Raw genomic sequence first — 18,082 nt, 5'->3', positions numbered from 1 at the left:
AAAAACAATAGCTTGCTCGCTCCGCTCAGAATCTAAAAATATAAGTACCAAATTGAGAATATGGTATTATCAGTAGGTACCTATCTACCAACCTATAATTAAAAATTTATAAAATCAGATTTTGAAGGAATCCATAATTAATTGAAGGAAATGAGAGGGGTAATCACTAATCACCATGCATGGTAAACCATTATTATATACAACTTATTGATAAAAACAAATTTTATTTAAATGTGGAAAGTTATTTATGAAGGTCGTAATTTGAAAAGGGGGATGCAAAAGTGTAAAAAAGAAATGTGCGTATACCCAAATATTTAAAAGTCTTTATGATTATCACAACATTGTAGTAATTTGGAGGGGCACTCATAGATATTTTTTTTTAAATAAGGGATACTCCGTCTCCCCTTCTCCCCTAGTACCCCATAAATTAAACCGATGAATTGCATAGTATATGACATAATATACTTCTTCTTCTTCGTCGTCGTCGTCGATATAACTATAATAATACAAATTAAGAAATGTCGACTTGGGAATTTGCACGCGGCGTCTCGCTCGTATAAATATTGCCTACCTATACGCCGAACGAGACGGACGGACGGACGGACGTCTCTCGCACGCGGACCGCGGTGGGCGTGTCCCGACACGTTTTCGGTCCGCAGACGTTCGACTGCGGCGCGCCGGCCGAAACCCGTGCCCGTGCGCGTGCGCACAGCCACCGTCTGTCTTACCTGTAAACGCCACGGCCGCTGCCGCCGCCGCCGGTGTCAGCACGCGGTTGACGACAGTGTCGCGCGCGCCGACCATGCCGTACCACCGAATCGCGTGCATCGCGTTCGTAGCCGCCACCGTCGCGATCGTCTCGCAAATGTCATCAGGTACGTCCGCTGCACCAAAGTCGTTGGGCACCTCCCCCCCACTTTGTAGATGGAACATTTTTTTAAAGCTATTACATAGGTATGCGTGTATCGGCGGCCGGTGTGGGAATTTTTCGAATTTTTCCTTTGGGTTTCCGTTGGACGCGTACCTATTATTATAGTTCTGTGTACATTATTATTACGTATTACAGGTACTCGTCGAGCACTGAGCCACCAATTATTATTTTTTCATCGGGTATATAATATTATAATACAGTGAGTTCCGCTTAATGTGATCACTGCTTTATAGAATCAACCTTTTATTGGAATCAAAAATGAGAATCCCAAACCAAATATTATATTGAAGAAAATATGCTTTATGGAATCAACTGGATAATAGAACCAAAATGGCCTGAACCAATGTGATCACATTAAGCGGTCTCACTGTAATATGATGATGAATACAACTGGAGTAAATTTAAATTTATGATAGGTAGTGTAATATTATGGGAAAAACACGTTAGTGAAAACGAACCATTTGAGAAGTAAAAAATAATAACAATAATAAACAAATACAATATGATATTATTAATTATTATTACATATGCTCACGACAATGTCGTCATCGCGTTGTATGCGTCGTTACTCGTTTTGTAAGTTTCGGTTGTCGTATACCTATGTCCTATACTTATATTATTATACTTATACCAACTTACCTATATAATAGTAATGTGTGGTCTGCATGTAATATAAACGAACCTGGCAAACGTTTTATAATAAATATACCACTAAAATACTACTATAATATACTCGCGTAATTGTATATTATTATGTAAATAAAAAAAACTGAACCCGTCAGCTGCATTTTGTTTTTTCAGTAAATTACATCGTATATTCGGTCGAAAACTATAGCGAATTTTTCTCAAAAAACAAAACAAAAAATTTAAAAAAATTAAATAAGTGTATTTATGTATTTAATTAAAAATGTCTTTGCCGGTAGAAAAGTTCTTACATAGAAAATAGTATATACAGCGATATATGTTTAAACTTCTCCTCCCCAAACTATTACTCTGTTTCGGAGAACTAACATTTTTCATTGTTCAGAGAAAACGGTTCAGTGACAAGAAAGTAAACCGACAAGTGACTTATTAAAGTACATAAATTTTAGTTATTATGTTTTGCCATAATAATTAACGTTAGTTTCATAAATCTTATTTTAAAAGTTGGACAATCTTAGAATATATTATATTATTAAAGTAAGGCGTAATCACTATCATTTTAAAATCTTTGGAAGCATCCACACAAACAATATGATATACAATTTAGAATTAAATATAATCATTCATCTAATTATTATAATAGTATAATACCTAGTATTTAACTGTATGACCGTTATACTTTTAAGACTAAAACATTAAATAAATTTAGCTATATAAGAATAATATATGAGATTATACATTTAAAAATTAATTAAGTAATTACCTAGGTATATAATCTACATTATTAAGCATATTTGTCTACAATATATTTTGGAAGGCTTTTATTTTGTCATGGTAATATAATTTTTAAATAAAACTCTTCTTTAAGTTGAATATCACAATAAGTTAAAACAAATTTCATCTCAAGGATAATAATAGTTGCTTTCCTTATAGGTACTTCAGTACTTGCTTAAAATGCGTACAGTTGATTCATAGTTAAAACCAAACAATGTTTGTTTTTTTTTTAAATTTAAGCCATATTCCAAGATTTATTCTTCAATTTTTTTTTATGATTTAAAACCATTAACTAATCATTCGACTATTAGATATTGTAAGATTAGTCACATGATATTGTAACTTAAGTAATATATAAATATAAGTAAAAATATAGGTATTTAGTTCATATAAATCTTTTTTAAATGACTTTTATTTTTTAAACACAATATTTTACGAGTATGAAATTGTTTGCGCTTATTTAAATGTATGTACTACAGACTCAAATATAACTGTATTTTAAGTCTATAATATAGATCTATTAAATTAAAATTTACAAAATAATATTACCTATTTGAAAATGAAACAGTTTTATGTAAATCCATGTTTCGTAAAATTAATTAATTTTAAATGGGATTTCTTGAAAAAAATTCTAAAATTCTTTTAATTTACTAAAAAAAAGTACATAGGTACCAGTTAAAAATGAATATCGTATTTTTTTATTAATTAAACAAAATAAAATATGTACCTGTAGAAAATACTTTGTACATTTATGGTAGGCGACACATTATATTTTTCTCATATATATAGCTTTATAATTAATTATTATTTTATAAAAATTCATTAAATCGTTTTAGATTTAGATCATTTTTTAAAATGTTATTTAAAAAGTTTCTGTTAGTTATTTAAAAATATGCTGAAATAGGATTCACTCGAATATATACTATATTATAGGTACCTTAATATATTATATTATATAACTGTACTATAAGTAGATGGTAGCTTTTTAGTTTTTTTTAACTAAAAATTTCATAAAACTTCGTAAATGTACATTATATTAATTACTTATTTATTGACATAAATCAGTTTTATGCGATTGATGTTAAGAGTAGGTATTGTGTATTTGTGTATAACGGTCACCATTATATGTTGGCTGAAAAAAATGCGTATATTTAAATGTGCATAATTTCATTATTATAAATGTGTACGATTAAAATCTGAGTGAATATAAAAATTAAATGTAATAAATTATTCAGTTTTTACACATAAAAATAATAACACAATTACATTACTCTACCATACACAGAATTCCTAGTGTAGAATTAATTAGATATTTAAACATATTATTAACGCTTGAGGATAACTTAAGTTAAGTACCGACACATATTTGAATACAACTTTTTTCCTTCAGCTGACCAAAATAGCCTTTGCAGTGTAGTATTGTATTTGGAGATAAATTTGAACATTTTAAATTAAATTTAGTTTGAGTAAATATAGATTAGATAAATATTCATTTTTGATTGTTCTATAATTAAATTGTAAACAATATTAGCTTAAAGGTTTTTGTAGAAAAAAAGTTAACTATTCAAAATAAATGTTCAATTTAAATTTTACTATTTATTTAAAATGTATGGGATGTAGTGTGGTACCATATGTTTTTTGTATTAACCAATATTATAGGCACCTAAAAGTAAGCTAAAAAGAATGAAAAGTTAGAAATTTCGTTTTTAAGCCCGGTCTTCCGATCTTAAGGCTGACAACTATGGCCATAGTTTGTAGGGAAGGGGGGTATTGTTGGATTGGAACTCGTGTGTGCATGTGTGGCAAGGATTTGTCACTAAAAAAAAAAAAAAAAAAAAAATCCGGTGGTCACCCATCCTGGAACTAATGGCACCAGCCGGTGCTTGCATTCAGAACACGTTTCGTGACTGAATACAACCGCCACGCTACACCAAGTCACAAAAGTTCGTTTTATTTCATCTTAAATTGCCATTATAATATATTATTATTGTTATCGTTATATTAGGAATGAAGTGTACTAAATTGTATACAGGTACGTTTTTTAGCTAAAAAATAAATATGAATTCAGTTATTCATATTATGAATAAAATCCAATCAGTATTAGAGTTTTTTCTGTGAGTAAGTACCAAGTATATATAATTTAATTAATCCAAAAATATTTATTGAGTTACCATTCAAAAACCAATTGTCTGGGTTTTTGTTATATTTGATTTACATAATCATAATAATAATAATAATAATAATAATAATAATAATAATAATAATAATAATAATAATAATAATTCAAAGAAGTAAAACGTTCATTACAGTATATATTGTATAATTTAAGCAAGCAAATTATGTATTTTTTTTTATTCTGCACTATTTGGATACCAGATGAATTGTACCAATCAAGCTCTCAACGACGAGATTAAAACATGAAAAAAGTGTTATTTTTTTTATTTTTATTAAATTCTCGATACAAATGTTTGTGTGTGTATTATACGCATGTTGGCGGTGTGTCAGTGTGTATGTATGGCGTATGCATTAAGTATCTCATGCACGTATAGGTTAATATATGGTGACAGAAGCGCATAAAAATGGCAATTTCAGAGTGCGGTCGTAGACGCAGGCAATAACCGGCCTATTATAGGTAGTGTAGCTCAAGTCGTTAAAATATTAGCATTTTATCTTCCGCACACGCATAATTGTTTTTGACCTACGACTGTAACAATTGGTAAAAAACAAAACCATTTTCAACGTGTCTCTTCACGTCGCCCCTCACGCCTATGCGCCGATGATGCGATGGCGGGGTTACGATCGAAAAAGAACCAACCCGTAAAAAAAAAAACCGAACGCCAATGAAAAAACATTAAAAGTTCACTTTAACGGTCGACACTTACTGCAGCGGTATTATATGGGCCATTTTGTAACCAGGCGAGCTCGATCGAACTGACAAGCATTGACTAGAAAAAATAATATAAAAACTGATACGACTATAATGAGACTATGAGAGGTTTTCAATTTTGATATTTTGGCTATGTGATTTACTGGCCATACAAGATTATTGTTTTTTATTATGAAATTGTTAAATTATTATGTCTCACAGTTAAAATATTATTTTTTTTTTCAATTTATCGAGAAACCGGCTTGTAGATTTTATGTATATTCGACAATTATCTATACGAATTGAAAATAATACACGAGGTTATAGTAAGTGTACAAGAAATATTATTTTAGTACATTTTAATACACGAAAAGTTGTAAATTCCTAATAATGATGACAAGATAATAAAATGATAAAAGGTGTTATTATTATGAGATGGAAACAGTAGACAGTGGAAGGTTATTTAATAACGTAGTTAAGAAGACATCACACCCGCATGTGTTGTCCCCGTCTTACAAGTGGGTAACAGCAAATTTACGCTCAGCAGATCAATTTGGCTCCGTTAATTTGAGTGATTCTTCCTATCATGAAACTTGGTGGTAAGAACATTATTATCTGTGTAAGTATGTTGTTTTTACCATAGTTAAATTTTTTACCAAGTTATGCGTTTATAATATAGCGTAAATTAAAAATGCTCATAACTCACTTAAAAACTGAATAATCGTAAAAAACTAACATACGAACACCGATAGTGTTAAACCACAAGTTTCATATAATAGATCTAATTTTTAAACTAACAGAGCTAAACGTGATCAGCTGTAAATTTTCTATGTTACGCACTTTTAAGAGACAACACACGCGGATGTGGTGCGTCCTCTTCATCTCTACAATCTTATACTAAGAGTAGACTAATGATGGACTTAACGACTTCACCTAACCTAGTTTTTCGAGAACTTCAGAGATTGTATTTTCAGGTTAAAATGCATTGTAATGCTGTGATATCGGCGTATGATTGTTTATATTTTTGATTAGTGCTCGGAGCGGAGTAATTTTGTGGCATTACTGCAAACGTACGGGTGAAACGAATTTTGTATTTGATCGCTTCACGTCTTATGTGAGTTGAGATGAGGTTTTTGTAAAAATAAAAGGCATCCATTACACGAGGCTGCATACGGCCCCGCGAAGAGACGCACTTGGCGGGATTTGATGGCTGTTTCGTGCAATCGCTTGAGAAATGACCCTCCCCGCATTTAACCCGACGCGGAGAACGGCGACAGTAATTCTTGGTGAGATAGTAAGACTGGCAATCAATGCACTTTGGAGCAAAGCGTTTTTACTTCGGCAGTTCAATTTTTATTTTCATGTGGAGCAGTAGATTTAAATTAAGAATACCATCGTAATTTATATAATATTACAAGTTACAATATTTTGAACATTAAAAAAATATTCACAATAATGTTATGTATCTATAATGTTGGCAGTTGGCTGTAATTATTATTATCAACCTCTATTGGTGTATACGTTTTTATCCCCTATAATTAGTTTATTTTTCACTTTTCAGTTACCTATATATTATTATAATATAAAAATAAAATTACACAGGTGTTATAATAATATCAGTATAACACTAACCGTTCTTAATGTAGGTATCTAAACTTGTATTTAGTTATCCGATTTACAAACAAATAGGATTAAAATACATTTAATTTGATTTTTGTTAAAATAATAATAATATTGAAAGTTGTATATGAAATATACATTATGTACAGTTCCTACTTACGGTTATACGGTATATGGTTTTTTGCAAATCTGCGAAATATTTCAATAATATAAATATTTATTCACTTTGTTGGATCATAATATATTATGACAGACTACAATTAAAATAGAGTTATGTACGTGTGGAGGAGGATGACATAAAAATAACATTATTTTTTGTATTTTTTTTTATTCAGGATTTATCACTTATGTGTAGGTATGGGATTTAACACTTATAGGTATATGGGTTAAAATAAAAGCTTTTTTGATATTAGCTCAAGAAGTTAGTTTTCATAAAAGAATATACGTTTTACTTAAACATTTTTTTTTTTTTGTATAGTATATAAGACTTAGACAGCTTTTAAATATTTTAATTCCGGGTATTTAGTAAATAAGTATTATGGAGTAACCGTGTTTCAAATACTCGTAATTCTACTACTGCTCGGTTGGAATGGCTGTTAAGTAAAACATTCTAACCGTGTACTATTACGTGCTGCCAGCACGGCTGGTATGTTGACAAACATCTTGAAACTTTTGTCAAGAGGGTTAAAAGGGCGGTCATTTATATTTACCTTTTACACTACCATTTGAATGTACAATTACATCGTCGGACATCTAAAGCCTTGATTACGCTATTTATAAAACGCATTCAACTATTTTAACAATATTTTACAAATATATTTTTAAATTGGCTTTAACGTAGGTGGTAAATATCGAATATCAGACATTGTAATAATTAATCAAAGTGATTTTCATGTTATTATACTATTTATATTACAATAATTATTTACAATATTTTTGAATTATCAACTTAGGTAATTATGATAAAATTTATCATTTAATGATAATAATAAAAGTAACTATAATAGTAATTATGATAGTTGTGATTTTATATATTATATTATAACCTACCCGTCAATTAAAATGTAGTAAAAAGCGTATGCACATTACGTACCTTTTTCAGAGTAGAACAATTCTTTGTTAGTTTATTCTTACTAACATAATTCTACAATAGTATGAAAAAATGTTTTAATATTCATACAACAACTATCGTCTGGTGCACTTATGACATACAATTTTGGACACCTATTTTTTATTTCTATTTTTAATTATGTTAATGGTTTTAGGAATAAAAGTGCTTTTACGAGATGCTTGATCTTAATTTTTTGTATTATTTCAAAGTAAGGATTTGGATTTTAGTTAAAAGACAAAGCTATCCTACAAATATTTTATTAAATTTAGTTTTTAAAAAAGGAATATCTTAAATTCTAACTTTGGACGATTTGCTTCAATTAATAAGGAAACAACACATCTAATTAAAAAAAGTGTTATCATTTAAGAATATAGATCGTCTATTCAATAATATATTATGTAAATGGGTGTCATAAAATGGTTTGTAAATAAATCAATTTAAAAAACAATATAACATTCAATTTTATTTAAATGTTAATAAAAATAAATATAATATGATACGTTACCTACTAATATATTATAAGTTCAGATTTTTAATTAAAAATGTAGTTTTAATTAAGGTGATTCGAAGAAAGCTGGATGAGTAATTGAGTTAAGATGACTAAATTAATTTTTAAGATCCTTTGATGAATATGGCTATAATTTTCATAACTTCCAAATGAATAAAAATACGAGAAATACTGAAAAAAAGCCAGTTTCTAGGACAAAAAAAAGTTTTTAAAAATACTTATAAAACTTCAAAGGATAAATACTATATTTTTTTACACGGGTCAATATTAATCATCGATATAATAAAGGAGTCTTTCAAATTTTTATAAACGGAACAATTTGTAAAAGATAGTTTCTTCATCAATATAGGTTAGTACTTAATTACTTTTGCTGAAAATTAAACGCCTAATTAAAACCCGTCGACATAAAACCGGTGTCAAATTAAAAAAGAACAATTATTTTTAAATTTGTTTTAATTTATTATAATATGCATAGTGCATACATAATAAATATTTCATAATATTATTTTTCTTATTAAAAAGCTAATAAGAATTCCAAAAATTGAATTTAAAAAAAAAAAATTGTAATAGAGTAAAATATAGTTGATAGTGTTGATACCTATTTAATTATGTAACTGAATTATTTATTAACATATTTTTACTAGCTTCTAACCAATTGAATGGTTAACGTAGGTAGTCAGGTAGGTACCTAATTCAGTTGTATATTATAGTAACTATTTTCTTATAAACTATAACAATGCTTTTAACAAAATAAAACATGGTTTAAAATATTCTTCTTAATATAATTATTTGATTAATCTGTTTCTGTCAAATTATATTTAATTCTTTAACTACTAGCATTGAATAACTAAACACCCACGAGTTTTTTAGTTTTAAAATAAAATATTAAACTGGCAAATTTATATTTTAAGACATTATTTGCATATTGTTTTTGTGAAGTTTTTTTATGCAAAATACACAGTTTACTTAGAAATCTCAACTATGTTTGATATTCTGATAATTCTTATACAACTAGATAATATGCATTTTATCGATTTCAGTTTAAAACCATTTTATTGGTTATACATATCAAACTGTATTTTTAGTGTTTTTAAAAAGATAATCGATGAATATTCTAAATAAGCAGCGACGCGTTGGTGTTACAAACAGTTTACTGATTTTTAATTTAGCTATACAAGAGAAACCATGGAAAAGTCTAATGAGTAAAACATACACCGTAAGTCAAATCATATTATGCGATTCCAGTTACTTTAGATAGATTTTGTCAAATTGTTATTTCTTGTACACGATTTAATTAAATTTGTTATTTAAAGAAAGAAAATAATCAAAACATTTTTATTAGGTAAGTAGGTACATTGATTAAAAGCCGTCAAGTAGGAAACCGATCTGCTGTACAGTTGTAGAATATAGGTCACTGCAATGGATTTGTAATTCAATGATAGATCATTGTCTACGATGAAAAACGATTCTAAGTGCAGCCGATAATAATAATAATAATAATTTATTGGTAACTATGGTTATGAAACGTTTATATTAAAAATATTATTAAAATTTAAACAAATTATAATTACCAACTATTTTAAAAAGCAATAGAATTTTTTTTCACTTTTAATCTCTCAAAGCTCAAACTAGACCAGAAAAAACTTCCAAAGTGAAAATAACGTAATAGGTTAGGTGTACCTGACTAATATTAACAATGTTTTAGTAAAACGTTTACATTTTATTTTATAAGGATGATTTATTACAATCATGGATGGTACCATTTTTTTTTATTTTTAAATATTATTGACTGTATTAACTGCGCTAGATTACCCCAAAATCAAATATGATATCTATCTAATATGTAAAACAATACTAACGAATAATATTAGGATGGAGGTTATCCAGTGATACTATCCAGAGTGTTTTTATGTATTATTTTGGTTTTAAATCATTTCGACATATTACTATGTCAAAATACACAAATTTGAACATTTAATTGGTCAATCTATAAAATAATAAACATAAATAACACAAATTATAAATAGATAAAATCACCAGATAGTCAAAGTTTTTGTCACACCATATATATATATAGGTAACTCGTATATTATATAGGTCTCGGAAAAAAAAAAACACTAAATTTTTACATTTTATTCATTCGTGTGTATTGTTATTCGTCCAGATAAGTTCTATTCCTACATAGATAACGAAACGAAAACTATACATTACTTGTGACTTTTAGACCGAACAAGATTGCTAGTGGATCGAACCCTTAACAAGGCCGCAATAAAAATAAATCCATATAGGTAGATAGGCGAATAGAAGAATAAAACAAAAAAAAACATTCAGAAAAATAAAGACACAGTTTATAACGATAAGGACAAGACTCCTGGGATGCGTAAAACTATAGTATCGCAGTTTATATAAAAATCTTCAGAAATATCAATCCAGTGAAAATTCACTATTTGCCAAATTAAATTGTCTTATTTTTAATAGTTGGTTATGCAAATTAAGTCAATTTTTAAACTTACCTATATATGAAAGTTATGACGAAAATGTAAATAATAATAATACATATAGGTAGGTAATATAATAATATCAAATCTAAATCTGAACTCATTTAAAAATATAAATATTATTCAAATTTTCTTATAGGTAGGTAATGCTGTTTTCACTATACATTAGAGTACACACCTACATTAGGTAAGTACTATTATTACTATTATATTATAATTTATTTTGGGTTAATGTGTCGGGAATGTGTTTAATCATCTTAATATTTGCTTGTACATTTCGCGGTTTTGAAAAATATATATTTATTTGATAGTAATTCATTTTTCTAGATACGACGTAATCAATCTTCTCTTAATTTTATTTTGTTTGACGGTTTCCAACTATGACAAAATTAATGTCCGTCTAAAATTCCATACTCTCATACCTAATCCTCAAATAAATTTATTTTTATTTTTTATCTAAAACTTAACTGGTCTTACGAAAATTTGGACCTACATTAAAATACGTATGTTTTGAATTGACTGAGTATTATAATTATAATTCTTAAACACGATGTTTATTATTATTATTATTATTACTAAGTATGGATTTATTTTGGATAGTTTATATATTTCATGTGACTACTCTATAGGTATGGTGACCAGACGTACTTGTTTAATAAGGACAGTACTTCTTTTTGAAGAAATGTCCAATGTTCTATTGTCCTAAATAAATTACTGAAGCAGACCAAAAAGTAATTATTTTAAAGGATGTAAAAATTCCAAATGGAAAATTCATAACATTTTTGACATCTTTAATTTGTATAAAAAAAATAAAATGCATCCTTGTCAATGTTTTACAAAAATTCGTGATCTCCAGAATGGAGGCACTGTTATAACAACGCTGCATCATGATATTATTTATTATCTATGGCTGCAAGGCCTCCTTGTTGTCCTTTTACGGCATAGTTAACAGCTTTTAATGATTACAATTAATCAAATAAAATATTATAATACAGTAAAATTATTTTTCTGAAATGGCTCTGCCTCGTAGGAAGTGATTACACTTTAATAGTGACCTACAAAAAGAATTTCCGTTTATGAAGTCAACTAACATTGTTTATTGTTAAATATGTAAATATGAAGTCAATAATTCGAATAGCAGTCGCAGTAATATTAATAGGTACACATTTAACCAAAAAAAACATAAATTGGCTCTAAAGGCTGCTTCATCGAGTGGAAAGGTAATTAACTACTTTAAAGATAATACTTATTCTTCGGATAATTTACTTATTGTGGCAAATAAAAATGTGTTAAAATGTGATAATATATCAAAAATACTTAAGTTTTTGAATTTTTTTTTAACGACGAAATGTGTTATGAAGTGTTTAATAAGTTGAAAACAGATCAAATATACTTAAAGAAATGCATAGATCTCAAAATTGTTATGTTATTAAAGTCACACGATTTAAGCCAAATAAAAAATAGATAATTTTTTTAATTAATTAATACTAAGATTACAAATTTATGATATGCTATGTCAGTTATATGTTTCAAAATGAATAAAGGTAGTTTAATTTTTATTGTATTTTATATCTATATAATATGTTATATTGTAAAATCTATGGGCTTTGTACTTTTTTTTTTTTTTAAATATCTTATCACCCTACTGATATATTTTATATTGGGCGAGTTGTACGACACAGACGACTATCACACGTTAACTATCATTATAGTTGTAAGTATATACTTATATAAACTAACGACTATTAAGAATGACAATGGTTTTTTCCAAGTAGGTACATAGTTAGTGAAGTGTGTTTCATTACCTAATGTACGGCATTGGAAGTGACTCTGTCAGAAATTTTCTGGTTTTAAACCATAATGAGTTTAAACAGTTTTTTTTTTAAGACCCGTTGTCTCAATTATTTACTGTACGATTTCAAACACACGAATTCGTTGTGCAAACCAATGAGTGTCTTGATCTTTTATTTTTCTTTTAACAACGATTAATAACTCATACATTTAAAACTATGTTATGTGTGCTTTCTTTTGGAATCTAAAATAATAAATAACGGCGTTAATAATCGAACTTGTAGGTTTCTCGAACGTTTAGTTGATCTCGGAAAATCGAAAATACCCAGAAACGCAGTAACCGGCCAGCTGCTAGTCGCAGGTCATACACTTTGATTTCACTAGTTTGCTGGAATACCATTGTAGTGGAAACCTTCGTTATCACTTTTTATTATCAGGTTGTAAATAGCTAGCGCGAAATGGTCTAGAGGTTACTAATGCAGTCGTTTTATTTACTTTTCCATTTCTTGGACCGCCTTCAATTTACCATTTCATACTCTCTTATTTTTCACGTCTGCGAAATTAATACGTTTTTTTCCTTATCTTTGTCGTTACAAAAATCGACGGGGCGTATGTGCGACAATGAAATGGTCTTAATCCAATATAAGCAGAGGAAGATTGGAAGGGGGGAGAGACAATGAGGGGAGCGGGCGCAGAGGTATTATCGGGTATACCTATCGGAAAACTGAGCTCGTTATTTAATACGATTGAAAACGGTCCGGGAAAGGCAGCAGGCGAGAATAGACTGCCTAAAAGATAATCGAAAAATGAATGGTCAACATTCGTTAAGCGGCACGGGGGATTTCGTAATTCGGTGTGATGTTATAATATGGTTGTCATATTTTACCGATGTTTGTTCCCTATCACTCGATGATCGATTATAATATGTTTTTTTGCATCATATAAAACGCGATCGTTTCGATAGACTCGATTGCTAAAATATTTCGATGGTCGAAAACCAATTCAATTTTTTCATCAGTCGTTCCATCTAGTTCATGCGGTAGGTAAAAATATTATATTATAAGTTTGGAAACGTTTTAGTTTCAAGTAAGTAACCTACTCTATTTATCCATACGAAAATGCCTTAATAACTTAAAGCTTTTATAATACATTTTTTGTGGTAGGTACACCAGCTATTGTGTTATAAATTCTAATAGTATACATAACAACTTAAAGGAAATATAACTCACTCAAATAAGTATTTATATTTTTTCTATGTAAATGTTAAATAAGTTTCAAAATGAACATAACTTTTACAGCACGAGACTAATTTTTAGAGTAACACGTTTTTAATATAGACAAAATTATTAATCAAGATTTATATGACATCATGTAAAATAGAATTTGTTTAAATGTTAAAAGATAAAAAAATACTTTAACTTTAATAGTATACAGGAAGAAATTTAAAACTAAAAAATAGCAATAAATCAACTTAAAAATAAAATATTATTATAAGGAATATCAGTATTACACAGCGGTACACTACATCATAGTTATTATTGTTAATTAAAGAATACGTCAAAAGAAAATGTATTCTAAATGTAGAAATAAAAACATATCTTTTACCGTCCAATATATTTTATTGTTTGGACATAAGCTACTAATAATTCATATTGACGCAGTGTTTAAAACAGTACAGTATTTATAGCGATAAAATAAATTCGTTCACTTCATACTTAGCATAATAAACTTTGAATAATCTATAAAAACTGGTGCTTACCTATTAAATCTATAAAATATATTAAAATTTAACAATTTTAAATGTATACTAAATGCTACCGAAGAACAAAATATTTAGGTTGTGCAATAGACATGTATTACAAAATTGTATTTACATGACATCTTATTTAAATTTTATGTATTGGTAGCCATTGTTTTTTGACTGCAATGAACTCATTTTAATGATGAAACTATTGACTTTATATTACTTTTAATTACATGAGCTTTACAACTTAGTCACATTTGTTAGCATGTACGAATATAACTGGTTTAATAATTTAAAATAATAACTTTTTAAACTTGACCACTGATCTGATATAATATAACTTTTAACAAAAAAAGAAGATATAATAAATTTGTTTTATGAAAAAATCTTCCCCTCTTTTTATGACGTACTCGTCTAGTTAGTAGGAGGTACCTATTGAAAATTTTTTGTTCGTAATTTGTTGAGCCATCAATTGAGGTCAATCACAGTCATTCGCAGATTCTCGTTATGTTCGTAATTCTTTGCATTTCTAAAATTTTCAAAACGTTGGTAAATCTCTAATAGTATGAGGATAATTGACCAAATTCATTATGGTAGTTGATTCCGTTGCATGTTTTATATTCTCGAATCAGATTTAAAAACTCGAAACGAGTCCAACATTTTTAAATTCAATGAATATTACAACAATATAGATAATATGGTTATGATTATTAATTATTTGTTTCATGTGGGAATTTGTTCGTTTAAACAAATATAAAGGATATTTTTTTTAAGGATTTACTGTTTGTTTCTTATAAGGTTATAACCAATGAATATGGATGTAAACCTTTTTTTGGAATATTGTTTATAGTAGGTACTTAATTGTAAATTAATTAAGTAATTAAGTAGGTACTTAACTTTATTGTTAATAATAATATGGCTTTGGTTCAACAAAATGAGTTATAAAACAAATGTAAAAATAACTAAAAAACATGTTTATAATAATTATTATACTGTAGCCATTTTAATAAACCATGAAGAAAAATGTATTAAAATATCATCCAATATCGTTATATTTTTATGAACTATTTTATGATCACGCGCCTGGTGACTTTTTAAATGTTTGTTCGATTTTAAATCACATAAATATTGTTTATATACCTATAACTACCCAAGATAATATAAACATACCAATCAATTGGTTATGATTGAATAGGACGTGCGATTTAAAATGGATTCGTGTCCTAACCTAACTTAACCTTTTACAATAATTATTGTCTTTATGTCAACGGATTTCCAGATGCCGCCGCCTCAGCAGAAAGGCGCGTCGTGGGGACGTCGGCACTGTGACAAAGGCTATAAAGTATTAATTCTGCGTTGGTAGCGACCACGCAGAGGGCAGTTTGGTATTACTATAAACACAATTTTCGTCGATTAATAATCACTTGGACACAAAACGATAGATGACAGGAATCCGCCGATGACGCCGCCTATCTGAGCGTCAAAACGTTGTTAACGGTACAATAACCATAGTGATGAGCTATAATAATAACAACATTATGAAGGCCTCGTGCACGCAAAACCGATCTACGGATTATACTACTCTCTCGTTGCCGCCGTAAACCCTTTTCATTATTGGGTTTCGTATCGTTTCACATCGATTGCGGACTGACCACCCGACAAGCATACAAACACGGTCTATTGTGATTGAAACCTTTGTTTCTATTTTGTCAGCGCGTGTTTTAAAACTCCATTCCCCACTAGTATTTACCTAGCTATTATCGGTACCCACTCATATATTATATTATATTATTATAAGCCTTCCAATCAAAGGACGCGCCTCGGAAAACCGTAGACGGTTTTGTTTCAATATACGTAACCTACCACCTATAAAAATAAAAATAATAATAAATAAAACGGCAACCGACTATTTTGTTATAAACGACATAGGTATAATAATATTGGTATATAGGTATCACGCATATGATATTATTAAAATTAAAAAAAAAAAAATCGGGTTATCTCCTATATATAATAATTAATAATGGTCATTAATTTGATTTTTTTTTTTATTATTATTCAGAGTGATTAATATTGTAATACCTACTATACTCGTACCGCACAATGTATTTTAATCGATTCACTTAAGTATATGATGTATTATGTATAACGCGTTTGCAAAATTCGAATATCGGTTTACCATTCGCGTAGATCATTTATAGTACAATTTCAGACCATAATATACATTTATAGGAGACCGTATATTGTATGTACCTACTATAGGATACGTCTATATGTCTGCAACCTTCCATCTCAATCTTTAGGTCTCCCGAGTTCTGATCGAATGTTTCAAAACTTGAAATGATTTCAAAATTGATTGTTTTGTTGTTATATAATTTTGTAATTAAAAGTGTGATGTACACGACAAGAATTATTATATGGAAACTCTAAATTAATAAAATAATAAATGAAGAAGTGGGTGAGATGGGTCAAGCCAAGGGAACTGTCTGTTGATTATCTGTCCCGATTTAAATATTATGACGCACCTATCCATATGATATCGAAAGAAGTTATTTAAAGTACAAAGTATGCTATAAGATGATTTTAAAATCATAAATACGTTTTTTGTAAAACTTCATACGTGCTGCTAAGAAAATGTTTTATATAAATGAGTTCATAATATTGTAGAAATGCGTATTAATAATTATTTTTATCATCAAAATTCGATTTTTCAAGACATGTAAAAATTATTTGGTGATAATAATGAAAAAAATATATATACCTAATTATTTTTACAAAATACTAGGCATTAACACTATTAATACTAGGTATTGATAATTATTGAAAAATTATGTTTTTTTTAAATGTATGCAGTGGAATTGCAACTTTTACGTTTTTTTTTCTACATAATATATTATAAATCCGGGACCTAGGTCAATAATAATTTAATTAATATTGAAATTAATAATACCTAATCTATGTCAGTATTAATTTTTTTTTCTAAATTTAAAAAGTAAATCATTGCAAGTGATTATATGGCATTTTATTGTAATTACTATAGTTATAGTTGAGAAATTAATCAAAAAATAATATTTTTTATTATACTCACTGTATTGCACTATTGCAGTTATAATATTCAATCAAATTGAAATTCTATCACATATTTTTGTTCAATTAGAAATAATAACAATAAAATATGATTTAACTAAAACTGCTTAATACCAATGTTTTAATGACAAATAAACATATTATCATTGATATCCATTAATTAATTATTTGGTTAATGTCAATACAATATGATAATTAGCATAGCCTTAATTAAAATAATATATAGGTAAGTACCTACAGTGTATACATCGTAATAATCACATTCATTCACACACATGTACACAAAAGGGGCTATAATAAAATAAGGAATTTTTCATGAAAGATATTTTTATATAGGTTCCAACCACATAATTATGTTTTAGATTCTGAGTGGAACGATGAATATATTGATTTTACAATGATGTGTGTTTTTTTTTTAATTTTTTAATTTTTTTTGTGTCTGTGTACACGATAAGTAGTCGAAATAATGCTACGATTTTCAACTTCAGTATCTTGTTCGATCAGAAAGTG

At 28.2% G+C, this 18,082-nt stretch overlaps 1 protein-coding gene across 1 annotated transcript in view; it reads left to right on the top strand.

Moving 5' to 3' along the window:
* Window positions 1–780: 780 nt before the first annotated feature.
* LOC100165725 (neurotrimin-like) overlaps window positions 781–18,082 on the top strand; it is a 146,668-nt gene continuing 129,366 nt past the window's right edge. Inside the window, exon 1 of the mRNA NM_001293409.1 lies at window positions 781–875. Within this exon, the coding sequence (NP_001280338.1) occupies window positions 803–875 (73 nt within the window). The 5' untranslated portion in view covers window positions 781–802. The remainder of the gene's footprint in view (window positions 876–18,082) is intronic.

The sequence above is a fragment of the Acyrthosiphon pisum genome, chromosome A1 (genome assembly GCF_005508785.2).
Source record: "Acyrthosiphon pisum isolate AL4f chromosome A1, pea_aphid_22Mar2018_4r6ur, whole genome shotgun sequence".
Classification (NCBI taxonomy): domain Eukaryota; kingdom Metazoa; phylum Arthropoda; class Insecta; order Hemiptera; family Aphididae; genus Acyrthosiphon; species Acyrthosiphon pisum.
Note: the sequence above shows the minus strand (reverse complement) of the source record. Positions and strands in the feature narration are given on the sequence as shown.